Source organism: Rhinolophus sinicus, linkage group LG04 (genome assembly GCF_036562045.2).
Source record: "Rhinolophus sinicus isolate RSC01 linkage group LG04, ASM3656204v1, whole genome shotgun sequence".
In the NCBI taxonomy this organism is placed as follows: Eukaryota; Metazoa; Chordata; class Mammalia; order Chiroptera; family Rhinolophidae; genus Rhinolophus; species Rhinolophus sinicus.
Genome location: NC_133754.1, coordinates 25,141,999 through 25,169,995, shown reverse-complemented (window position 1 = coordinate 25,169,995; position 27,997 = coordinate 25,141,999). Strand labels below are relative to the sequence as shown.

General features: G+C 37.5%; 1 protein-coding gene across 17 annotated transcripts in view; it reads left to right on the top strand.

The window, feature by feature from the left end:
- The window catches only part of KLF12 (KLF transcription factor 12), a 511,365-nt gene that overhangs the window by 389,879 nt on the left and 93,489 nt on the right, over positions 1 to 27,997 (top strand). For 13 of the 17 annotated variants that reach the window (XM_074329362.1, XM_074329360.1, XM_074329370.1 and 10 more), the window contains 2 exons: positions 9,914 to 10,049; positions 20,288 to 20,335. In XM_074329362.1, coding sequence (XP_074185463.1) covers positions 9,914 to 10,049; positions 20,288 to 20,335 — 184 coding nt within the window. The remainder of the gene's footprint in view (positions 1 to 9,913; positions 10,050 to 20,287; positions 20,336 to 27,997) is intronic. The other 4 variants (XM_019738166.2, XM_074329366.1, XM_074329368.1 and 1 more) reach the window with 1 other exon arrangement.

The following is a 27,997-nucleotide window of genomic DNA, read 5'->3' as shown; positions in this document are numbered from 1 at the left end:
ATGGCTTCCCTTCTCCCCCAGCACAAAACTCAAAATCCTTACATGGCCCCCAAAGCCTTCCGTGCTCTGCACACCCTCCTCTTCCTGCTCATCCACGTTTCTTGCCCTTTCTCAGCTCCAGTTATACTCTCCTTGCAGGACCTCAAACACATAAAACTCGCCCCACCTCAGAGACTTTGTACCTATTGTTTGCTCTGCCTGGAATGCCACCCCTGACAAAAAAATTAATAAATAAAAAATAAAAACAAACCCACATCAGCGAGCCTCCCTCAACTCTTTCAGGGGCCTGCCCACAGCTAATCGTGTCTCTCTAGCCCCTACCCACTTCCTTGCTTTATTTTTCTCCATATACCTGACAGAGTATGTGTTTTTCATATTTTTTTGTTATCTGTCTCCCACTAGTGTGAAAGCAGGAATGTTTATCTGCCTTGTTCGCTGCTCTCTCCCCAGCACCTAGAAGTGCTGGGTACTTCATAGATGCCCAATAAATATCTGCTGACTGAATATATAAATGAATGTTTGCACCAAGGGGAGTAGCGGTTTTATGTATTATCCAATATGTATTCTCTAGTGATATTTTCCGTTTAGCTATATTTAAAAAGAAAACTGCCTAATTTGAATTAATCCAGGAAAGGTGAGGGATTTACAGAGAGTATTAGCTCAGGACTTCATATAAGGGATCGTTGAAGAAGCACTAAATTTACTGTCAGAGTGAAATAGAATGGTGATTGACTGCTAAGCGCCAGGCAGGTACTAAATGCTTTGCATATATTATCCCATTTACTTCTCACAGCGGCATTGGCCAGGGAAGAACCTGAGGATGAGTGGTGGGAAATCAGTTGCCCAAGGTCAGATGGTTGCCTGTGACAGAGCCAGAAGTCACATCTATATTCTCTGAAGCCAGAGCCGTGTTTCAGTCCTAGAGAAACACTGTGACTCTCCTCTTGGGAGCAATTCCTGCATTGAATGAGTTGGAGGAGGCCTCTTCTACTCTGTGATGCCGTGATGCTATGAATTCGCCCCCTGTGCATGATTCCCCCCATACATTCATTTTCCCTTTTACCTTCTCCGTTTTCTACTGCCCTTCTTTCTCGCAGAAAGCAGTGGCCCTCCTGGAAGCCAGCGTTTCTCTAACTGGGCCATGCTTCAGCCTTGGCAAAGCAAACAATGCGGGCATCTGCAGGTAGCAGGCAGCCTGTCAGTGGCTGGAAGAGGGAACAAAAGGCTGGCAGCACTGCAGCCGCAGCCCTCCGGGCTCCTCACCCCACCCATCTGTACTCGCCCATCTCCCCTCCAGCCCTGATGGGTGGAGATGGGGGGGATTGCATAATTCCCTGTGTGATTCATTCTGGGTAGGAGATGTTAGTCTGTAAGTTTCAATGTACAAGGTGTGATCAAGAAATATGGCGAATGTTTAAAAAAAAATTTATTACAGTAAAAGATACATTGCCATCAATCTCTCTCAAAATACCCCCCCTTGCTTCGAACACATTATCCCATCGTTCTTGCCACTTTCTGAAGCAGTTCTGGAAGTCCTCTTTCATGAGTGTCTTTAGTTGCGCTGTCATGGCTGCATTGATGTCCTGAATCGATTCAAAATGTTGTTTACCTTTCATGGTCATTTTGAGTTTGTGGAAGAACCAGAAGTCACACGGTGCCAGATCCAGTTAATAGGTGGATGAGGACACACCATAATGCTTTTATGTGACAGAAATTGCCGTACCAGAAGCGATGTGTGACATGGAGCATTGTCATAATGGAGGATGAAGTAGACACTCACGAAAGAGGACTTCCAGAACTGCTTCAGAAAGTGGCAAGAATGATGGAATATGTGTGTTCGAAACAAGGGGGGAGTGTATTGAAAGAGATTAATGTCAGTGTGTCTTTTACTGTAATAATTTTTTTTCCTTTAATCATTCACCGCATTGTTTGATCACACCTTGTATGTTCATCGATTGTTATATTGTACACATTTAATATGGTGACTTCTGGAAAAACTTCTTTTCCTTTAAGAATAGCTAAATAGGCCAGTTTATTTCGAAGGAAGTGAAAAGAGTGTTTAATCTCTTGACAGAACGTAGGGGGAGGTGGGGGAGGTGAGAATGCACACTGATGCCACTGTGTCTGTCATTCCACTGTTACATGGAAGGAACAGTAAAGTTTAAATGTCTCATGTGAGTTGAAGAGAGGGAAACATGAAGTATAGCTTTGGGTCACCACATATCTGTGAGGATCCATCCATATGAGCCTCCCGTCACCTATGAGCTTGGGTAGAAAAGCGTTGTTCACCTGAGCAGTAATGCCAATCGGTGGTCCGCTCCAGCAAGAAGCCTGCCTGAGGCACAGTCAGCAATCCAAGGAGATGTTTCTAAAGCTCATGTACCTGTAAATGCATTTGGCATACTTTGGATTGAGAAGGGAATCATGTCGAATATAATATGTGGCTTTTATTTTCCTTCTTATATTAATAGCCCACTTAAATGTGTGCTACTAAGTCCCACCTGCCTCTTAGGAGGAAAACAAAGAGGAACTTGATAGGCTGACTGAAACTGTAGCAGCAGTTTGTCCACGTCACTGCCTGGAAAACTCTGGAAGGAGCTGGGAGAAAAACATGGTGCATTGATTCTGTGTTGCTGCATAACAAATCATCCCCAAATTTAGCAGATTAAAATATTTTTTAAAGATATTTATTAAAATATAGCAACATTCAATATTGTATTAGTTCCAGGTGTATACCGTAGTTATTCAACATTTATATACCTAAAGAAGTAATCACCGTGATAAGTTCAGCAACCATCTGACACCGTACTGTGTTATCACAATACTATTGACTATATTTCCCATGCTGTACATTACATCCCCATGACTTACTTGTTTTATACCTGGAAATTTAACCTCTTATTCCTTTTCACCTCCCCCCCTCTTTTTTTTTTTTTTTTACTTTTTCAATTACAGTTGACATTCAATGCTTTTTTATATTAATTTCAGGTTACAGCATAGTGGTTAGACATTTGTAAAATTCAAGATGTATCCCCCTGACTAGTCTAGTACCTACCTGGCACTATACATAGTTATTACCATATTATTGACTATACATATTCCCTATGTTTTACTTTACATCCCCATGACTATTTTATAACTATCAATTTGTAATTCTGAATGCCTTTACCTTTTTCACCCTGCCCCCAACCCGCCTCCCATCAATCACCCCAATAAATCTAGTACCTTTCTGTCACCACACATAGTTATTACAATATTATTGACTATATTCCTTATGTTATACCCTACATCCCCATGACATACTTTGTAACAATCAATTTGTACTTCTTAATCGCTTCCCCTTTTCACACACACCTCCTCTCCCCCAACTCCCCTCCTGTCTGGAAACCAACATAATGTTCTCTGTATCTATGAGTTTGTTTCTGTTTTGTTTGTTTATTTTTTTCTTTAGATTCCACATATAAGCAAAATCACATTGCATCTGTCTGCCTTACTCCTCTCCGCACAGTACCCTCCAGATCCATACATACTGTCACAGATGGCAAGAATCCATTCCCTTCCATGGCCAAGTAATATTCCATTGTATATATGTACCACCTCCTCTTTATCCATTTATCCCTTGATGGACACCCAGGTTGCCTCCACATCTTGGCCATTGTAAACAATACTGCAATGAACATATGGATGTACGTGTCCCCTCAAAGTAGAGCTTTGGGTTTCTTTGGATAAATACCCAGAAGTGGGATTACTGGGTTTTTCTTTGTCTCTTATTGTAGCTTTCATTTTAAAGTTTATTTTGTCTGGTAAGAGTATTGCTACGCCAGCCTTTTTTTCACCCATTTTCATTTTCATGAAATAGCTTTTTCCATCCCTTTACTTTCAGTCTGTGTGTGTCTTTCAATTTGTAGTGAGTCTCTTGTAGGCACCATATGTAATGGTCTTGTTTTCTTATCTATTCAGTCACTCTGTCTTTTGATTGAAGCATTTAATCCATTTACATTGAAAATAATTGTTATTGGTGTGTAGTTTAGCATATTTTTTATCTTTTTTTTTTGCATCCTAAGGAAGTCCCTCTAAGATTTCTTATAATTCTGGTTTGGTGTTGATGAACTCCATTAGCTTTTTCTTGTCTGGGAAGCTCTTTATCTGTCCTTCAATTCCAAAAGATAGCTTTGCCGGGTAGAGTAATGTTGGTTTTACGAGGTCAATTAAGTTCGCGAGCTCATCCTAGAAAAAGTGCTACATACCTCATTGCTGAATATCACTACAGTCACCTTCAAAGTACTCCCCTTTGGAAGCTATGCACTGATGCCAGCGCCTACTCCACCCTTCAAAGTGCTTTTGGAACTCTTTTTCTGGAATGGCCGTCAGAGTTGTCATCGTGTTACCCTTGATGTCCTGAATGTCATCAAAATGTCTTCCTTTCAATATTTCCTTTATCTTCGGGTAAAGAAAGAAGTGATTGGGGGCCAGATCAAGTAAGTAGGGAGGGTGTTCCAATACAGTTATTTGTTTTCTGGCTAAAAACTCTCTCACAAACAGTGCCATGTGAGCTGGTGCATTGTCGTGATGCAAGAGCCATGAATTGTTGGCAAAAAGTTCAGGTCGTTTATCTTTTTTACACAGCCTTTTCAGCACTTCCAAATAGTAAACTTGGTTAATTGTTTGTCCAGTTGGTACAAATTCATAATGATTAATCCCTCTGATACCAGAAAATGTTAGCAACAACGTTGCAGCAAGTTCTCAAACTTAATTGTCAAACTTCATAGGTCCTTGCTTTTCATCACTTTGAATATTTCCTGCCAATTCTTCCTGGGCCTGCGAAGTTTATGTTGAGAAGTCAGCTGATAGTCTTATGTGAGCTCTCTTGTAGGTACCGTGTTTCCCCGAAAAGAAGACCTAGACGGACAGTCAGCTGTAATGCGTCTTTTGGAGCAAGTATTAATATAAAACCTGGTCTTATACTATATTATGTTATATAAGACCCGGTATTATAGTACAGTAAAATAAGACCGGGTCTTATATTAATTTTTGCTCCAAAAGACGCATTAGAGCTGATTGTTCGGCTAGGTCCTATTTTGGGGGGAACATGGTAACTAACTGCTTTTCTCTTGTTGCTTTTAAGATTCTTTCTTTGTCTTTAACCTTTGGCATTTTAATTATTTTGTGTCTGCATGTGGTCCTCTTTGGGTTCATCTTGTTTGGGACTGTCTGCACTTCCTAGGTTTGCATATTTATTTCCTTTGCCAGGTTAGGGAATTTTTCTGTCATTATTTTATTCAAATAGGTTGTTCCCAGATGTGGCTGGGTGACGCTCTAGCTTAGTCAGAGGCTAGCCACCATGTGTACCAGCCCCAGGGCCTCCTGGCAGGAGACTTGCTACAGGCTAAGTTCAGCTGCAGCCTGTATCCTTCCAGGGCAACCTGACATGAGCTACAAAGCAATCTGCAGATGGCTGCCACCCGCACAGAGCTTGAAAGGTACCTAGAGAGGCCAAGGCACATCGAACCAAGGCAGCTCCTGCTAGTGCCAGGCTTAGGACTGCTCAGCCAGAGGTACGAGACACATTGAAGCCAGATGCTGCTTTTTTGGGTTTTGTGAATATTTAAGAAATGTTAGGAAATTCCACAGTATTAGCTAAGACAAGCCGTTTATACTGAAAAGCCACTGGAAGCCATTTGGGTGTGCTGACAAGTTGGGTGGGGTGGGGTGGGGTGTCAGGGAATCAGGGCAAAGGAATGGTGTTAGCCAGGTTGATGGAGACTCAGACATGATGGCCGCCTGTGTCTGCCCACTGTAAAGTGGGGAGGGCTCAACAAAGAAACAGTGTCTTCCACCAGCTCCTCCATCCAGGAGAAAGCCACCCCTCAAGCCCTCGTCCTGAAGCAAAACAATTCAGTTCCTCCCCATATGTCCCTGGTGCCTTTCGAGTTGCTGCCCCAGTGCTGGATCTCAGACTGAGTGAGTCCATCAGTGAGTGAGTCCATGTGTGGGCCCTTTAAGAGGATAACCTGGGATTGTAGCTGCCCTGGCCTCACTCAACTACGATCTCCACTGGTTTTCACAGCCAGAAGTTATGGGGACTTCACTTACTTGCACCAAAACCCTGGGCTGGTAAGGCTGGTGTGGGGCTGGGACCCCTCACTCTTCTGGGGTGGGGGTGGGGGTAGGGGTGGTTTCTGTGTAGCAGAGTTTTCCCTCCCAGTTGTCAATGGTCACATGTGGGTGTGGGAACAACCCATTTCACATCCTGCCTTGCCTACCAGTCTCAAGGTGGCTTCTTCTTCTGTATTTCTTTAGTTGTAGGGCTTCGTTTCAGCTAGACTTCAGGCTATTCTCATTGATGGTTGTTCTGTAGTTTAGTTGTAATTTTTATGTGGTCATGAGAGGAAGTAAGCATGGTGTTTACTTACTCCGCCATCTTGACCGGATCTCTAATAGATTAAAATATTTGCTCAGCATTCTATAAATCAAAAATTTGGAATGGGTTTAGCCAGGGAGATCTCATGCTGGTCTGTCATGCTAGTCACTCATGGCTATAGTCATCTGGTGGCTGGAATATGACCGGTCAGTCTAGAAAAGGATCACTTACATCAGCTGGGGTTAGCTGTTAGCTGAGCAGCATGTCTCTTAGGCTTTCCTGGCGTCTTCACATGGTGGCTGGGTTCCCAGAACATCCAGAGACATTATTTATCGGGGTGATCTTTACAGTAACAGTGTATCATAGATGGGTATTTAAAAGTCAGAGTAAATAGGTTCAACTTCAGGTATTGGAGTTTTTCATTTATCTTCCCAGGGATTTTGTCACATGGAATGCAGCTCACGCAGTGTTCTACAATATCTCCAACTCAGAGGAATGGCACCTCCACCAGCAAAACTGTCTGATCCCTTTTTCATTTAAGTGGAACAAAATCTCAAACGTAAATTATTTTCATATGCTTGTATGTCATCTGCTGCTCCCTTATTTAGGGAGGTAGATATGGTTTTGGTTCTGCTGCCAAGTCACTTTTCTGTTTTCTCTGAATGGGCACTCCAGCGAATGGGCGCTTCCTAAATGAGCTCAAAAACTTAAAGACTAATGGAGGTTAACTAGGGTAATTGTCCCTGTTCCACATTTAATAGAAGAGTGGAATTATGCAGGTATATAGATAAGCTAATCATCTGACCTAATCAGCAATGCAGATTTTTAAAAGCCTTTCTAATTACTTCCTCAGCTTGGCTGAAAGTGTGGGTAAGAAGAGTTTCTCAGCATGTTGGTAGCAGATGTATTTCATAATATTGACTGAAAATATTGGAAAGAAATCCTCAATTATAATGTTCCTGAAAAGTACATCAAAAAAGATACCATATTTAACATATTTTAAACTTTCTTTGAGATATAAACATAACATAATCTAGATGATCAACACTCTCACGCCAATAATTTGGAGTCTTTCGAACAGCTAGACTTTAACTTTCAGAGTCAGATTGCATATTGGTTAACTGCCCATATCTTCCTTGAGGTGCATTACTTACCTATGAGAGCGCTAGCTGTCTTGGACAAAATGGGACCACCAAAATACTCCCTTTTCTTTAGCTATTTGTTAATTTGGTATCTTGGCAAAAGAGTCTTAGTGCATGATGTTTCAACAACTTTAAATGTTAAATTGTTGACATTTACAGGCATATGTAACACCACACAATATGTGATTTGGAAGCCTAGCTAGATCTGTTACTCATTTTCTTGGCTGAATTTGAGTAGCTATGAATGATTGTTAAATGCATCATTCTATAGCAGGATTGCCCAAAAGAAACTATGAATTCCTGGTGGAAATGCCTATATCATCCCCATGTCATGTGCTACATGGAGGGCTGGTGGTTCTTCTTTACCTTCTGTGAGCTGCTCAATATCTTCCCCATACATTCTGTTTAATATAAGTTAGTCCAAGCCAGTTTCTGTTCAGAGACATGGTGGTTTCCGTACATTTGGAATGACTGAATGCTTAAGTAGCTTTCTATGAGCAGATGGTTGTGGAACTGGTGCCTTTCTTCTCCAACATCCCTCTTCTGGGAAGTCTTCTCTAGAGGTCATGTACCATGTGTGGTACAAACAGAACATCCAAAAATTCTTTAATGAGTATCACTGCATAATTTCTGGCATTTCAGGAAGCGAATGCTGTATTTGAGAAATTGGTTTATTTGAGGGCTGAGTCACATGACAATGGATTGTTTTATTTTATTTGAGGGCCAGAAAATATGGGTAATCCAATATATGGTTTAATTTCTTTGCTAGTGCTGGAAACTAAAACATAATTATGCAATCGAAAGTTACAAGATGTAATACTTTTCTATACCCAAACTCTTAAATCTCTAGATCAGAGTATCTCAACCTGGCACTAGTGACATTTTAGACTGGTTAATTTTTGTCATGGGAAACTGACTGTCCTGTGTATTGTAGGATGTTTAGGAGTATCATTGGCTTCTGATGCCAGTAACATCTCTCTCCCTGCAAGGTGTGACAAATCAGAATGTCTCCAACATTGCCAAATGTCTCTTGGGGGGCAAAGTTGCCCTGTTTGAGGACCATTGATTTAGGTTATTTGAGTTGTTTTCTCTTTAAACAACTATTAGCAAGCCCTTTCATTGTTTGTAGTACATTTTAATATGTATGGCAGATACACTAATGCATTAGATTCAACAGATACAAGTTCCTCCCTGACCAAGTTTAGTTACAAATATGTTGAAACTTTCTAGATATACTTTTTCTACCCATATTATAAATGTGATGTAGGATCATAAGAAGTTCTCTCTGTGGGTAAGAAAAATGGTGAAATACCAGCATTTCCCTGAAGTTCTAGCTAATGCATGATGCACAGTAAGAAAAAAAAAAATTGTAAATGTACCCGGATATCATTGTAACCATGATTTTAAGTGATTTTGCTTTCTTTTGCAAGCAGTGGTTCTTTTAGAAATGTTATGTAGCAGGTTTGAGGAGCAGTGATCTGGTTGGAACTGCCTGGAGTGGAAGTCATGCATTTTAACAATGCAATTGTGCAGCGAGTAGAATACTTTTAATTTAGAAGCCATGTGTATTTTGTGCTTGCGGTGAGGGCTGATGGAAATCCTAGGCAGTGGTCTAAAGCTACTCACAGAGAGAAGGAGGTGGAAATGAAATGTAACTTTAAAAAATATACATTAACATATGAAGTGCTGACTGTAATTTTCATTTGAAAGGATCTGATTGTCTGGGGACCAAGGGGCAGATCATTAGGCTCTTTCTTGCTTTGGCTAAGTTTACAGTGGGAGGAGGATCATATCTGGAAATGCCTTTTATGAAAAATGAAATCAGGATGGAGACAGAGAGTATTTTTTAGCACATATAATCACATAATTAAAAATGCCATTACTTCTGTCATTTTTCTACACTCAGATTTCCACTTAACAGCAATAATGAACTACACGATAATCATTCACTGAAGTATGGAAAATACCTAAAACCTTGAGTCTTGTGAACCTTGTTCTTCTTAAGCTTATTATGAGGGCTGTAAACAGGAGCAATAAAATGGCCAGGATTCTGGCAGCAGGACCAACGAGAAGCCAGACTGCCCCACAGTAACTCAGGGGCTACATGACCTAATCAGCTTCTGACCACTCGGGAGTAGGTAATATCATGGATTTTAGAGTTTCTACTCTGTATTCATGTCCTGAAACTATTGAGAGTTGAGGGAGGTTTTGTAAATCAGATGAAGAGGAGGAAAGAGTCAGTGAGTGCTCAGTACATAAAATACGTCACTTTCACTGATCCCTGGGATTTCTGGACAATTCCATGTATGTGATAGACACAGAGGAGACCTTCCATGCTTGCTATTGGTCCAGGACAAGGTTAACTGTCTGCACACTAATTTTAATTCATATATATGCCTTTTTTTCCCAGCACAAATGGACCCCCGAGGCCTATCTCCCAGACAAAGTAAAAGTGACAGTGATGATGATGACCTGCCAAATGTGACCTTAGATAGCGTTAATGAAACTGGATCTACGGCCCTTTCCATAGCCAGAGCAGTACAAGAGTAAGTATCACATTCTCAGGATGAACTAAGAATTGCCAAGGTGTTCAATGGATAATGGAAACAGCAGCATCTCCTGTTCCCCAGATATGTCATTCTAGCCCTGAACTGGCACACATGTCAGCATCTTTCCATTCAGCCGTATGTTCTTTGGGAGGAGAGTAGGAGAAAGCCTGGAGTGTTTTACATAGCTGAAAATTTGTGTTCTGTTAGAAATAAGACGTCTGTGCATCTTTTCTAATACTTCCTGCCCCTTCTCCTGAACTCTGAAAAAAAAAAATTGTTCTTTTTGAATGTCACTATCCAATTATCATCATCGTTATTATTATTCATATACAACAGTCAAAAGAAATAAAACATAGCACGTGTTATTATCTTGTTTTTATGGGAAATGTGCAGAATAGGTTATTTGAAATTTCAAGTTAGAAGATAATTTGTTGAAAAATCAGGATCGTGTAATTTTTGAGAGGATCTTTTCTCTCTTTTTCTGGACGATAGGTTTAGAGCTCAGCCTTTGTTTATTGAAAACAGCTGTTTTTCTGTCGTTGTCAGTTCTGTATTTAGCATTGAACCGATGGCTGGTCCATCTATATTTTTTCTCCAGAACAATTTTTAATCACATAATCTTGAAGAAGAGGAAGATTTAAATAGTCACTGTTATTGCTGACACACATGTTAATTAACAGTTTATTCAAAATGATCTTGGTTACTTCCTATATATTTCTTTTCTCCAAATATTGAATTAAGTACCTACTCTGTTCCATGCATTAAGCCTTGAAATAAAATAAATAGTATAGCTTTTTAAAATTTAAAGCATATATATATATATATGTATATATATATGCGTGTGTGTATAAAATGAGCAACATATCTCTATGTAATATGTATTATATATTGATGTTACATATGTATGTATATACACACAAATATATGTGATATATTAGAGGAAACCAGGATATAGTGGATCTAAAATGAAATTTGGGATCAGATCTGGCTTCAAACTTATATTCAAGTTCTTAATAGCTGTTTGACTTTTGGCAAGTTATTTAACTTTGGCAAGTTATTCTTCATCTGTAGTAAGAAAATCAGAATACTTAGTTGTTGTGAAGGTATGATACAGTAACAAGGTATTACAAGCAAGTCACGAAGTTTGAGCATATAGACTTTAATTAATGGTGGAAATAGTATTATAATTAGTGGGAGAGGTAAGAGTGATAGTGTGGAGTATATGACAACTAGGAAGTACAAGTGTTGGGAGTTTCATTGTTCATTGTACAAATGAAGATACTGAGGGTCATGGAAGTTAAATGACTTGTCCAAAGTCATATAATAAAGGATAACAAGACAAAGTCGGGGACTTCTCAATCCAAAAACCGATTTTTTTCTGAGAATGCCTCTAATATCTTTTTCCAATAATATTCTTCCACTTGAATAGTTTATAAAAACATTTTTTCAGATTTGTTCAATTCACTGGTTGTAGTAACTTAGTTTTTCTAAAGCAATTGTTAACTTGAACCAGGACAGGCATTGAATCAAAGGGATTGCTGAAATCATATTTAAAGCGGTGGCATGCCAAGTCACCTCATCACTCGTTCAGTGACCAGCACTGTGAGCCTGGATTTGTGGGAGCTGAATTTTAAGGTCAAGGATTCCATGTTCCCGTGTAAAATCAGACTAAACAAATACAAGTTTTAATACTGAGATGAATAATGAGTTTCATAGACATTTCAATCACATTGTTTTTCTGCAGATTTTACATATATATACATATGTAAAAAAAAAAAAAATATATATATATATATATATATATAGAGAGAGAGAGAGAGAGAGAGACTTTAGAGATATGTGCGTGTTTCTTTTAAATAAAGCTTTCAAGTTTGGAACTGTGATTACTAAAATCTAAATTATACTCACTCCATTTGGGACTTATATAGCAAGTAATGGTCTTCACTTCTTAAACATAACCACGTTTGTTTCGTGCTTTTAATATTATGTGCTTATACTGTAATATATATTAATGTGAAACTTTTAATAACAACCTGAGAAACTGGAGCCTTCATTTTCAACATAACCTCCTTAATTTGCTTTGTGAAAACATTTTCAAGCCACAGTATTTTTGTATAACTGTGCATATGCCTGCCTTTGTTACTGTTACAAAACTTGCATGTGTACCTAGGGAAATGCCAGATTCATTATTTATGTAAGTGTTTTCATTAAACGATTAGTAAAGAATACTGAGCTGTCACCTGGGAAGCCCTAGCATGCCAGGACCCATCAATAGTTAATTAACCATCATTCAAGACGGAGTATATGTGTGTGAACACTGGAGAGTGCAAAGATACTATTAGATGAAGCAAAAAGAATGTTTTGCAGAGACCTCTTAAATATAGGTGTATTTCAAAACTTACAGTAATATGTTGAGAAAAATTTTATGCTGGGACAAATAAATATATAATCCTTGTTAGAGAATTAGAAAATAAAAACTGTGCCCAAGTTTACCCGAAGTAACTTTCAATGTATACAATTGTGAACATGTCTTTCTGCTCTTCTGCTATTTAACGCATATCTCTGTTTCATTATTAATTTCTCTTCCCTCTTTTTCTGTTTGCCTTTGGATCTTGATGCCTTGTCTGAACTCCTAAGTTGTCAAACAAACAAACAAAAAAATTGAATAATAAAAGGATAAAACATCAGCTTGGTATGGTCAAGATGAGAGGATTTTGAAAGACATCTATTTTTTGCCTTTGCAGAACTTTTCTAAGAGAATTAGGTTGAGAAGAATGTTTGCAGGTAAAGAAAGAAGTGATGAAATCAAAAGTTTATGTACAGAAGTAGCATCTTTTAAAAGACCTGGGCAACCAGTTTACTTTTGTCTTTTCAATTAATGACGAAAAGAGCCATAGTTTAGGGAGAGTTCAAAGGCTAGCCTCTTATTTCATTGGCCCCTAGTGGAGTGTCAAGAGAAGGGGGGAGATGAGAAAGGAGGGTGTTAAGGAAGCTTGACACTAGAATGGTGTGACGCTGCCTTGTCCTAGACCAGCCCTTAGCACTAGATGCTAATCCACAGGCTAAATATCTCCAGCTGAAGCTCTCCTTCCCCATTCAGGTTCGTAGTCTTGCCTCGTGCAATAATCAGTATAGTCTGGATTTTTAAAATGGTGCTTACTTTATTGACATTGTTATAGTTGTATAGCATAAAACTTGATATGCTAATAAATGTTTTCTAAATGTCTGATACGTATTTTACTGGTTTTTAAAATGAACTTTTATTAAATCTTCCATTTAAGAAATGTTTCCTTTGATTTAAAATGGCAGAAGTTGTTAGTCAAAATTGCATCCCCTGCCCCCCCCACCCCCCCCCGCCAATAGTCACATATTCCTACCTTTACATAAAAAGAACATTGCTTGGTGGCTAGAGCAGCTAGATCACTCAATTTATATACACTTATATAATGAGGCTGCTGATCTGTGCTAGGGCTGATCATTTCAAGCGTTTTACTTTTCATTTGATTTCCCATTTATCAGCTCAGCATCAATGAATTCAGATAAATTGGAAGAACTGGCCACAGAGGGTAGAGCCCAGGCAGGCTTTACCTTTTTCTTATTTCCATTGTGCAGAGGGTGCCAAAACAATGTATACACATTTTAAGAAAGGAAAAAACAGTATTAAAATTGTAATATTCAAAATGCACCGATAACAAAAGATGAATACAAGTCATGTGTATACATGTTTTTGGTACCCCCGGTATAGACATGTCTGAGTCAGACACCATATATTCAGTAATTCTGAAAAAGCCAACTTTCAGCAATTTGTAGGACATGTTTTCTCTTAGTCTGTGTTTTTGTTTGTTTTTTCCCATGCTTGATGGTAAAATAGGGTCATTACGCTTAACAACTTGACAAACATAATTATGAAATAAATGTTTGGGGGAAAAAAGAGGTCCAGGCACATGATTAGAGCAAATTATTATAATTAACTCTAACTCTAGGCAAAACAATGATATTTTTCACATAGGTAAAGTCTGGCTTTGTTAGCCGGAGCCTCTCATTTCTGTACCTCTTTTTCTTGTTTCTAATTTGAAACATTTGCAATCCTCATTTGTTGGTGTGAGTAGACTAATCAATTTCCTTCAAGTTAAAGTGTAAATGAATCACAATATATGAGAGACAGCCCTCCTCAGAGAATTTCTATTTAACCAGGAACAAGCCTTAAACTAAAAGAATATGGATCTAGATATTATACAGTAGTTTCCAGAAGAGTGAAGTGGGAAAGGGGAAAGGGGCGCGGGGAGAAAGCAGAGGAGGATGTTGAGGACGTGCACCTGTGTTTCTCAGTGTCAGTCCTTTCAGAATTGGTGAGGGCACATTCGTGTTTAACTCACACCATGTCTGAGGAGTCTATCCTCTGATTTTGATGATAACTCTCAGAGGGGAACAACAGCAACGTAAATTAGTAGTGTTAGTCACTTTTTGCTGTGAGTAGCATCGCTGATATTTGCATCTGTTAAAAGGATATCTAAATGGTTCGTAGTCATTACATTTAAGCTAATTGAAACACGGCACTGTCTTCTTCCCTGTTTTTATTACAGTTGACCCTTGAATAACACAGGTTTGAACTACTGAGGTTTCGCTTGTACATCAATTTCTTTCAATAAATACTATAAATGTATTTTGTCTTCCTTATGATTTTCTTCATAACTTTTTTCTACCTTAATTTATTGTAGGAATATAGTTTATACACATACAAAACGTGGTAATTGACTATGTTATCGGTAAGGCTTCCGGTCAACAGTAGGCTATTAGTAGTTAAGTTTTGGGGGAATCAAAATTTACACATGGATTTTCGAGTACACAGGAATCAGCGCCTCTAACCCCCACACTGTTAAAGGGTCACCTGTATATTGCTCTCGCACAGTGTCTCTCTTAAAGAAAAACAATTTGAATTTCTGGAAAATAGAGAATTTTACCTTTAGTATATGTCGTGCTGGAGACCCTGCTCGCTGCGCCACCCGTCGTGCAGGGCGTCCGGCGGGGTCTCTGCTCCCGCTCCCCACACAAGAACGCAGGATATGGTGAGGCCAAAAAGGAACACCCACGGAGCCATAGGTAGGGGAGTCATACCACTATATTTTCTCTGGCGGCACTATACTCTCACTGGAGGCTGGATCCACACTGTCCGCAAACCGCCATCCACACTTGCCAGCCCAGCCGCCATCTTCTTGCTAGCCTCCATTCTTTCTCTCTTCCTCAAACCGCCATCTTTCTTCTCTCTCCTTCCTCTCCTAGCATAGCCACAGCAGTTATACTGTGGCCAGTGGCTCACTGGTCACAGCCGACGGCCAACCAGCCACAGCTGATGGCCATGCAATCACAGTCGGCCATCTACTACCTGAGCCAGCACCTGTCCATGTGAGGCCGAGAGCCCGGAAACTACTCTCTGGGGCTCCGCCCCCACAGTATATTTTCACACTTAAATACTCTTTGAAAGCACAGATATGGTAGCAATTTGATATACTGTTGCTTTCTTCAAACCTTGTTGCTAGTTCAGTTATTGTGGTTCTTATTTTAGAAAATTGCATTGAATGGTCAGAGAAGGTCAGAAATCTTGGGGGTGGGAGGATTCCTTCCTTTTTCTTGTTCTAAACTTCTTAACCACCACTCTGTTTCTCTCAATTTCCTTATGTATGACTGTGTTCATGTCTTTTAAATTACAGTGGAGAACAGTACTAGAGATAAGGAAAGACAAAAGAACTGTTACTCAGAGCCTACTTCGGGGCAGATTCTATGAAAACCCATGTAGTCTTCATTTAATTTGCCCTATGATCCAGTTTTTATCCAACAGATAAGGAAACAGAGGCTCGGGTTTACTCTGTGTCCAGAGATCCTACAGCTAGTAATTGGCAGAGCTCATATTCAAATCCAAGTTTGTCACTCTGTAAACCCATATTACCTTATGAAGACAGCTTCTGCTTTTGTTCTGTGGCTTTAATATTTCTAAACTGTAAATATCTAAAACAAGCAAAGCTTTTTGAATCTTGAAAAGTCAGGATACAACTATTATGAAATAATTTCAGATTTTTTTTTTTTATCGTTAAGCTCATTGTTGCTTTAAATATAATCTGATTTAAGAGCATTCTATCAAATGCTTTCTCAGAAATTGCTTTAAAAAGGCATTTCACTTCTATAAACCACAGCAGATTGTTCTGACATTTTAAATATAAGCCTTATTTTAAATTTAAAGAAACATCAAAAATAAACATTTTTACAAATTATATCAAGCACTTTAAACATAATTTGGGAATGTTAAACAATTCTTAATTCAAAACAATGACTTTCATAGAATAAACCCTAGTGGAGGCCAATATGAAGTTACCTAAATCTAGTATTTTATATACGCTTAACCATTATTAATCCTTTCTAAAATTCACTGAATATGATTCAACTTTAAAAGGTTAAGCAAGTCTTCTATGTAATACCTCAGATAACTTTTTCAAATACAAAACATTTATACCAGCAGGGAAATTATAAAAACATATGTAAATTACACCGAAGGGCTTGATTAAAAGGCTATCTATTTACAGACCAATGCAGTTCACCCTAGAAAGCACTCATGGACACAAAAACACTTAATTGAATATAGATGCAATTCTTCTACAGTTTCATAGCAAACTAAACTGCAGGTTTATATTGAAATGTGAGGAAATAAAACACAAACATAATAGAGTGTTCGTTCTTCTTATCAACTTCACTGTTACTATTATTTCATTAAAAGCAATTATTGCCAGAGAAAATGTGTTTTCAAGTATGTTTCTGTATAAACATACACACTGACTTTCCCAAAGCCAAAAAATGAACATGCCTTTTAGAATCGCTCTGTCAGTCTTTAAAAGTTTGCTGAAGGGTTGAAATGGTACTGTTGTCATCTTATTTTGTATCCCTTGACCGAAAGATCTGAGAGTATTTGGGTCATGTCTCTTCCCTCATCTGCTGATTAGAATAAACCTATCTGAGTTGATTGTGCCCAGAGCTCAATATGTCAAGTGATTTCAGCTTTTATTCTTAAATCCTTCCCAGATTCTTATCTCATTAAAAAAAAGCTGTATCTTTTAAGCCTAACAAGTTTGGGACACCCTCAAATTCCCACTTCATGTCTTACCAGAGAAACATCTTTGATTCAGACCTTTAGATGGAGGTCCAGCGCTCTCATAGTGACTCATGGCTGATATGGGAGCTACCCGATGATGAGTAAATCTAAGAGCTTCACTCTCTTGCCATGGGCCTTAAGCTCATTTAGGTTGCTCTTCTTTTGAAGGAAGTCAGAAAAGGCTGCTGATTACCGTGAATGAACACAGATAAAGCCTAAAGTGTATGCTTAGCCTTCATCAGTCCAACAGTCTTCCAAGCCAAAAGATAAAAATTAAAAATTATTATCACTGAATAACTCAGACCCTGGGTATCAATAGCAAGTTGGGAACTGTACACCCATGCACAGTCCCTTTTATCTGCTTGATGGGCAGTGTTGATCTCTTTTTAAATTAAAAAAAGTATAATCAAGTTTGGCGTATAATTTGAGATTATGTTTTTAAAAAATTAGTAATTTCTAAGGTAACTCATCATTTTAAATATAATTGTCTTTTCCTGTGGTCATACAGTATACTGTAAACTGATTACAAGTATGTATTTGGTTTCAGTTGCTTGACATATTTTTCCACGTGCTGTCTTCATGTACCTTTTTCTTGCTATATGTTCTACCTATAATTACATTGCACACTTGTGTACACATTTAATTTTCATACATATGTATATATTCTTAATGGGTGTAACTAGTGAATACAGGTAGTCATTTCTCATGCATTTTTGATGTGTGTTGACATAGATGTTCAGTGATAAGGTTGAAATATTAATGTTTTGCCTCAAGTTCCCAGAACTATTCATCACTATTTCATTTATTAATATAGTCAGAGAGCGTACACATGATAAAAATCCATACTGTAATATAGTTGAAATTAACTCAATTCACCAGGTCTTCTTATTATTCCTCATGAGTTATAGCCATTGTACCATAATTTTCCTTTACTTTATAGCACTTTACCACACACTTGAATCTCAATAAATACATTTACTTACATGCACCAAATGGAAGTAAACAAAATTGAAGGATACATTTTCTTGGAGGACCTGCTGCTATATAGAAAAATCTGATATAGAGAGAAAAAAATAGCTTGGATAAGAGTGAATCTTATCAGGCTGGTGTTTTGCCATCTGCTTTCACGATCACATAGATGAGGGTAACCACCTAGTTGAACTCTAATATATCAGGCATCGTGGCTTATCCTAAAAATTAAATCCCAAACCATGTGCAGTTAGTATAGTAAAAATGCCAGTACATTTTAAGGCTATTTCTGATTAATTTGTAAAACTATTAGTGTAAAGGAAAAAAATCCAAACCTTAAATTATAAAATGAAATTAATTCTGCCACATTTTAGTTTTAAAATTATCCGATGTAACATTAAGTATTATTTCTACTTATAGGAAAGCACATTTAATATATAAAAAGTGAACCTTTAACTTAATTTTAAAGTAATTATATATTCTTGCTAAAGTGATCATTTTATCAATCTAATTTTTTAAATAGTTTTAGGTGTACAAAACAACATGATTAGACATTAAACACCCCTCCTGTCCCCAAGTGATAACGCCACCAAGTCTACTACCCATCTGACATCGGACATGGCTATTACAATACCATTGACTATATTCCCTATGCTGTACTCAACATCCCGTGAATGAAGACACACACACACACACACACACACACACACACACATATACATATTTAATTATAGTTGACATTCAATATTATTTTGTATTAGTTTCAGGTGTACAGTGCAGTGGTTATGCATTTATATAATCTATGAAGTGGTCCCCCCAATAAGTCCAGTAACCATCTGACACCCTACATAGTCTTTACATTATTGATTATAGTCCCCATACTGTATTTCACATCTTCGTGACTATTCTGTGACGACCAATTTGTACTTTCTAATCTCTTCACCTTTCTTACTCATTCCCCAGCCCCCCTTCCATCAGTCTGTTCTCTGTATCTATGAGTCTGTTTCTGTTTTGTTCGTTCGTTTATTCTGTTCTTTAGATTCCACATATAAGTGAGATCGTATGGTATTTGTCTTTCTTAGTCTGACCTATTCCCTTCAGCTTAATACCCTCTAGGTCCATCCATATTGTTGCAAATGGTAAGATTTCATCTTTTCTTATGGCAGAGTATCAATCTAATTCTTAATATTAGACTGAGTCAAATAATATTTCTAGGTAGAATTAGATATCTTTTTAAATAATTTAAATAAAAACAATTCTATCTACCTACCTACCTACCTACCTGTCTACCTATCTGCCTATCCTTCTAAATATTGGTTAGTGTTACTTTTGGCTGCAAACTACAATAAACCTTACTGGAGACCCCAAACGTAGAACAATTTTTCCGATATAACAGGAAGTCTGACATCAGTAGGGCACGCTGCTGGAGGTGCTCAGAATGTTCTTAGGGTTTCTTTTCTGTTTCTGATTTGTTGTCTTTCACTTGTGGCTTTCTTCCCACTAGTTATATGAATTCTGTTGCATCTTTAAGTATCCTGCCCTTATTCTAGTCAGAAGGGAAAGAGCAAAAGCAGAACAAACCAACCAACCTACCAGACGAACATACCAGCCAACCATATCACTTTTAAAAAGCTGTCCCAGGAACCCCACTCCGTGACATCAGCTTATATGTTATTCCCCAAATCTTATTGCCCCAAATTGGTTTACATGGTCCCAATGATTGCAGTATGGCTAAAGAAAAGAAAAATTTTGGACAGGGACTGAGTCAGTTAACCAATAATGTCTGCCACCAAGGTTAAAGTTTAATTTATTACCTAAACACACACACATATGTTATATGTTAGTTATATATGTGTGTGTGTATATACATATATATGTATATATATACACACACATATATACATATGTATATATGTATATATATATATATATATATATATATATATAGTTCACATATATAATCAGTCATCTATTGCCACTATAATTCTGTAATAGATAGCCCTTCCAAAACTCAGTGGCATACCATCATAAAACACTTCTCTTCCATGCATCAGCTGGTCAGCTGGGGCAGGTCTACAGGTTGTTGGGGCAGTATTGTTCATGTCTCTCATTTTTCTAAACCCAACAGACAACCCAGGGCATGTATTTCTCATGGCAATGGCTGGAGCACAGAAAGGTAAGCCCAATTTGTACAAACACATTTTAGGCCTTTGTTTGTATCACTCAACTGCCAACATCCCATTGGCCAAAGCAAGTCATATGACCAAGCCCAGCATCGGTGGGGAAGGGAGATATAGTCCTCCCTTGGAGATGAGGAGCTTAGGAGAGTGATGACTAATATACTGTTTTGGAAAAGAAAGGCTGTTGTTTGTAGAAGCAATTGAAATTAACTAATTTACCTGTTTTTAAAATCTAATTTCCTAAGTTTTAGCAAATTTTAGTCATGTTCTCTTATAACATTCCTAGATGGTTCTGATGAATCTCTTAAGTTCTTCTCCCTAGATTCACTTGACGTATTTTTTTCAAATCGATAATAACTAACACATTAATTGTGTCTTCATATTTGAATTTCATAGTGCAAATCCTCATCTCCAGGGTTATACTCTCAGAAATGTTTTATTTCACCAAATGTTTTTGTATTTCTAAAATACAGAGCTTGACAAGAGGCCAATTCCAGCTAAATAAGCAAAATCTTTGAAATATGGCTATATTTAGACTCTAAATTCAAATTAACATTGATTAACCTCTTATGGTGCACAAAAAGATCAAAAAAAATATCAGCTATTGTGCTTTCCCCACCTGATTTCTGAAATTACATAGCTGTGGGCTGCAATATTGACAAAATACAAATAAAACATAAAATCAAAGCTATTACATGGATAATTGAAAATAGAATCTTTGAGCTAAAATTCCATGATCTTTTAACAGAAAGTGTTTTGGTCTTGAATTCTGCATCCAGTCTCCATTTTATTTGTATACATAAGCACTATTACAAATGAGAGAAAACATGGGATTGATTCTTATAGTCTCCATTTCCTAATGCAAATATAAAACTTACTTTAAATTGCACATTTAGAGAAACTTTTCTAATATATGATAGGAAAATGCAACGAATATTGATTAGAAAAAAATAAATGACATTTTTAATCAAGAGATTAAAATATCTTCCTGCCGTCTTGTATTGTGTAGATTAGATTATGGGGTTAAAATATTAATTTTCACTACAGCTTTTTTATGATGCTTATTATCCAAGTAAATTCAGCGACCAGTAAAGGTTTTACAATGTGAGAATATCCAGCAAAATTAGAAATTGTTCAAGAAAACAAACAGTTATTGATTTAAAAGCATATAATCTCTCTACATACTAAAAGCAACCTTTTTTTTTTTTTTTTTTTAATGTATTTGTAGCTTTAGCTTTTTACTTTTACATTTTTTTCACCCAAGTTTCCAGGTTGACAGCTACCTTGAAGCAAATGTGGGGCTTCATAAATCTTGCCACGTATATCTTTTGAAAGATCAAGATTATACTGATGTTTTCAAAGGGATTGCGTGGTAAATTATTAGTCATAAAAATGAGTAACAGGTTGGTCATGTGCCTAAAAAATCAGGAAGAATCTATCGGAAGTTGTTGAAGTAGTTCAGACATGAGCAACTCTGGGCTTCAGCCAGGGCTCTAGTGGTGGCTTTTGAATAAGTATCAGTAACAATAACCCTATGTGTTGTATTAAAAATGTAGAGCATTGTAATTATAAATTTATTTTTTGTGTATCTGGCAATGTTCCTTTTCGTAGTCATGATTGAAACATAGTGATGATTTGTCAGATGAGAAAAATAAGACTCAGGAGAGTTAAGTGACTTAGCTGGTATCATTAGAACTAACGAGTAATGATGTTAATGGTGCCCAATCAGATGTAATTTTCCACATGTTAAAAGTGCTCTTTCCTGCATTTTGTCTTGAAGGATTTGTGATTTATATTTTAAAGGAATAATTGATAGTTTTAGTGATAACCAGACTCTAAAGGATAAAAAGGAGGAAGAAGGAATGGCCATGCCTCAAAAGTGAAGGATGTAATTGAGAGGAGTGGGTGGAAGAGTTTGACCTAAGGACGAAAGAGCCAGATGGGGCGGTCCTGATTTTACTTGGAGATCTAGAACTGGAACTGATTAGAGAGGACTGGAAATACAGAAATGGAGTCATTGGCATAAGAACAATTATTGGACTATTGATTTTTTTGAGGTATGATTTACATATAATAAAATACTCTTTTTTTAAGAGTGCAGTTCAAAGGGTTTAACAATTGTATATCCTCATGTAACTGCTACCCCAGTCAAGATACAGGACATTTCTATTGCCCAGAAAGTTGCCTTGTACACAAGCCCCCTATACCCCAATGAATTCACTGCCTCCTCCCAACCCACATACAATCACTTTCTGGTATCTGTCACCAGGGATTAGTTCTAGCCTTTCACTTAGGGAATCGTACACTATGTACTCTTTTGTTTCAATCTTCTTTCTCTCAACATAATGCATTTGAGATTCTTGCATGTTGTGGCATTGCTAAGTAGTAGTTCATGTATGGATGTAACATTATTTATCCATTCACTTCTTGGTGAACATTTGTGTTGTTTCTTGTTGGGGCTGTTATCATAAGACTGTAGGAACATGCACGTGCAACTCTGCCTTGGGCATGTTTTCCTTTCTCTTAGGTACATGCCTAGTAGAGGAATTGCTGGGTCAACGGTAGATGTGTGTTTATCTTTACAGGAAACTACCAAGCAGTTTTTCAAGTAGCTGCATCCTTTTACATTCCCAACAGCAATGTACAGGAGTTGCAGTCGCTCTGCATCTCCAACTACCTTTGGTGTCCATAGTCTTTCTTAAAAGGCATTCTGTTGATTGTTTAATCTTTAAAATAGGATCTATTCAGTTCTGCACAGCAAAGAACACGATGCCAGGGACCCACTTTTGAAGACAGACCTGCAATGAGGAGGCAGGTGAAGAAAGAACAGTTAATAGGAGGGCCAGAGGGGCTACGAGATGCCTCAAGAAGATAGGGAGGAGTGATTTGTCAGTCAGCTCCTTTCCCTCTGAAATTCCAGGAGAGTGAAAAATGAAGTCTGCTCACTTTAGCAAAAAATGAACTAAAGACAATACAGATTTAGTGGAGTTGTTAAAAGGACATATAAGCCTAGATGCAGCAAGTTAATGGGAAGGAATCATGAGTGCTGAAGAAGTAGCAGTCTGTGATTTTGCAGAAGCAAATGTAGAAATGTGGTTGTGAGGGAGAGGAGAAAAATAAGATGACACCAGAATAGTTATGGTCATTTGTATAGATTGGAGATCTGTCTACCCAGAGGGAAAGAACGTTTGAGACAGTTATTCAAATAATTGTGTTTGGAAAACAATTTAATTGCATGTCTGTGTGTGTGTGTGTGTGTGTGTGTGTGTGTGTGTGTGTGTACACATTATATATAATAAACTTGTTTAATAATTATGTGGACAGATCAGTGTAGGTAGCAATTATGAATATTTATCCATTCAAAATAAAATAATTAAAGGTCTAGTGTATGCCAGAGCCATTTTTATCTTCTCTCTGTTTTCGTTGTTGTTACATGTTTGTCTTCTTATCCACATGAACTTTGAAATTCTCCTTCTTTCTTTTGATCTCTTAACTTCAAACATAAATAAGGACTTGTAAACTTGGAACCGAGTATGTAGGTTGGGTCTTGGTTCATTCCAGTGAGAAAATACAGGACTTTCTATTAGTAGCCCTTTCATTTTCTAGCTCTATAATATTTTATAACTCTCTAATCTTCCCATCTCTTATCGATTAGAGACACGAGAGTCTCTTAAGTACTTTCCAGACTGCTGTGCCTGTACGGTGCCCAGGAACTAGAGCGTTACTTCTTTGAATTTCATAGAACTAAGGTCATAAAATCAAAGTTGCAGATAAACCTTACTGATTCATCCAGATACTCCTACCAAATCACTTTGAGTGACGCCCTTGTTCTACACAATGACATGACAAACATCAGAAGAGAATTCCTTCATCCTTATACTTCATTCATTCAGCGCTTATTGAACGTTTGCTATATGTAAGACACCATACTACACTTTGGGGACGAGACAAATAGAGAATGTCATCTTTAACATGCCAAGAATGATTTCATTTTCTGTCCACTATGAGATCTAGGATATTTGTATTCAAAGAAGATCTCTAGTGAATGAAAGTTTACCATTGCAGTAATTTGTGTTATTGCTCACATTTATTGAGCATTGAACATATGCCAGAAAGTCACCAGTCATCATGGGAGACCTGCCTGGCTCAGACAAAACCATCTTTATCATGGGGGCAAAAAAGATTCAAGATGGTCTCAAATGTCTTTCCAGTTTAGGAGTGCGGGGAAGCATCAACACTTTCTTTTTATCAAATCTGATGCTTGTAAAACCCAGACTTTGTTGATTTTGAGAATAAAGAAAAAGAACAGAGCTTTAACTGGAAGACAGAGATGTATATTGTGCGGTGCAGAGCACAGATAAATTAGATAGATAAATTATCTATTAGGTTAGTAATAAATTAGATTACTTAAGTGTATCTAATAAATTTGTTAACCTAGTGTTTCGTACTTTTGTGGGCTAGTTATAAAATAGGTAAACCCTGCATAGAACAGGTTAATCCAAACATTCCTTCATGATCCTTGCACTCTACATACATATAATATCCTTTGAAGATGAATATGGGGAATTGAAGGTGGTACAAAAGTCAGAATGAAAAGGGTTAAAGTTTTGAAATTACTTCATCAGGAACAAAAGGGGAACTTAACGCTATTTTCAAAGTTATGTTTAAATAAATTGAACATTATTGTACAATAGGGTTTTACTGTTTGAACTGGGACAAATGTAAAGGAGGAGGATTCCACATAATAATGTTGTGTATTTTCTTTACTAAAATATACAGAGGTCTTACAACCATGTATTTGCAATTTTTTAAAGGCTTTTCCAATATATGACAATTTTTAAAGGTGAATGGAGGCTCTGGTTCTGCTCCACCACTGTCAAGCAGTGGACCTAGAGTGTGCTGCGTAACGTCTGTGGACATTTCTTTCTTCCAAGCAGAAGGCAAGGGGTTTGGACTAAATGACCCCTGAGGTCCTATTCAGGTCTACAATGTACTAAGCCAATGATTTATTAACATACTAGAGTCCAAGCCTTCCTCAGCATCTGGGAACCATCCAGTATTTTTTGCCATTTATCATGAGGTTCCAAGTTGGTGTTTCTTCTCTATTATGATGCACGATAATGATGTCTAGAATGATAGCTTCACCTTAAGTAGGAGAGCATGTATATTGTGGTTTAGCACAGTTTGTTCCACATTTATATATTCTTTAATAATTCAATTTAGGTAATCAAGCAAGTGTTTGGAATTTGGGGCTTTACAAATCTGTCAAATATGATTTAATTTAATGGTAATGGATAATTTATAAGAGATACAATAGAAAGCATCAAGAACTTTACATGTGAAAAATATTCATCATGACGACAATGGTTGTTAAGGAAAAAGAGTCCTAATCCAGGTAATTAATTCAAGTCTAGGCTCCAAGCTTGTTAATTCTGTGTTTCCCCGAAAATAAGACCCAGCCGGACAACCAGCTCTAATGTATCTTTTGGAGCAAAAATTAATGTAAGATCCGGCCTTATATTATATTGTATTATATTACATCACATTACATTACATTACATTACATTAGACCGGGTCTTATATTAATTTTTGCTCCAAAAGACGCATTAGAGCTGGTTGTCCGGCTAGGTCTTATTTTCAGGGAAACACGGTTGTTATTGTGGACTAACAAAAGGAGTTTGTCAACGATAAACTCTGAGAACAGGAGATAGCATCTGGTGTCAGAAAAGTTGCTTTTAATAATCATTTTCAAGATGACACCTATGGAATCCTAGGTTTTAAATGTTTAGGGTTCATTTTAATGAATTTTAGTTTTTAAGTTGTAGTAACACAATCACATATAAGGGAGTTGCCTTCCAACATTTTACAAACTGGGAGCCTATAAGTATGTTACTTTGTACCACCAGATTATCTTATTTGGGGGGCGACTCACAAAACGGATCTCCCATCTCTGTTCATGTGTTTAAAATTCCTGTAAACGTAATTCTCGAGGTGGTGAACGCAAGAACTTGGCAGAGTGCCTATAACGTAGTAAGACCTCCGTAAATGTTAGATGTTGCTGCTTCCTGTTATCACTGTTTCTATATATAAAAGTTGTCACTTTGCCCTAGTTCTTTTCAAATTCATGTCTACAGATGTCCACTCGCATAAAATTGCACAGCTGAGCACATGACTAGAGCACACGTGCCAGACTCAATTAAACGTCAGGCCAAGTCAGGCACATGTGTTCAGCATGTGCCCTCACCGTGGTCGAGCAGTCACTTGTATAATAACAAGTGAATGTTTACCATGTGTGGCCAAGGTGATGTATTTGAAATCGCCGTGGTCCTTATTTTCTAACTTTAATAATAATAGTAATAAACAATATATACTTTCATTAGAAATTTTTATTAATTATCTTTGAAACAAAAATGTACATTGCTCCATTTCAGGCTTCTGGGCCGTTGTTTTCTTATTAAGGGAGGACACATATGTACGTGGGTACCTTATTAAGGGAAGACACATGTACGTGGGCACAGCAGAATACATTCATGTGACCTTCATAAAGATCAAGATATAGAATATTTTGAATACCTCACATGGGTCCTTATTCCCTTCCACATAGTAATAATCTAGATTATTATAGTACTTGTCCCCTCAGAGATAATCTAAATTATTCTAATGGGAGAAGATTCTAAGATCACAAGATGGCCTGTCAAATTCTCTGACCATCTATAACTAGGAATTTCAGTGGCTGTAGATTCTTTTATACTCACTAATTGAAACAAATATAAGATAATTTGGATGCTGCCATTGCTGTTACAAAAACTGTCCAATTTTAGTATTTATCAAAATACATCATTGTTCTTTTCATATTCACTTCATGATAATTATTAAGGATTTTCATTCATAATATAAATTTTTTATAACTAAATATCGCTTTTATCTTTTTTATATTTTGGGATTCTGTGTACAATTTTCTTGTTAAAAGGCTTCTAGAACTAGCAATTTTCATCTAAGAAATGCATACACATTCGTGTGTTAGGATTCACTGGTTTGCTGGAGTCAGTTGAGAGGAAAGAGTGTAGTTGCAGCTGACTGGCTGGAAATGTCATTTAATCTGCTGTCGGTGCCATAGCCATAGTGAGTGACCTTCCAAACTGGGGTTTCTTTATGTGTCATTGCCTGTGTCTGTGTGACTATGTATATGAACATGGGGAGAAAAGCAGTTGGAAGCAGCTGATTTAGGTCAGTGGCTTGCTGTGTTTAGTGCATTCTACCAACCAAGATAGCAACTTGTGGGGAAAAACTTTTGAGACTACTCCAGCATGATGCCCGTGAACTAGATTCCTGTTTTCACAATTGTATTCTCTGGTCCACAAGGATCATAATTCCAGAACAATAGCCAGGACATTTTGATCTGACGACAGAATTGAATATTTCTGATTCCCTTTCCCATTTCAAAAGAAATTTCAGGATAATGTATATAAACGTGCGTAGTATTGTGTAATTAAAAAAATAACCAGACAAACAAATCAAGTTACAGGAAAAGTAATGCAAGAACAGTTAGCTAAAGCTAAGGAACTGTTAATACGTCGATGTGCAAAGCATGAGGTTCTGCATAATAAAAGGAGGCAAGATGCTAGTGGCGTGTCCATATGTACGTAAAGGTCACTTGG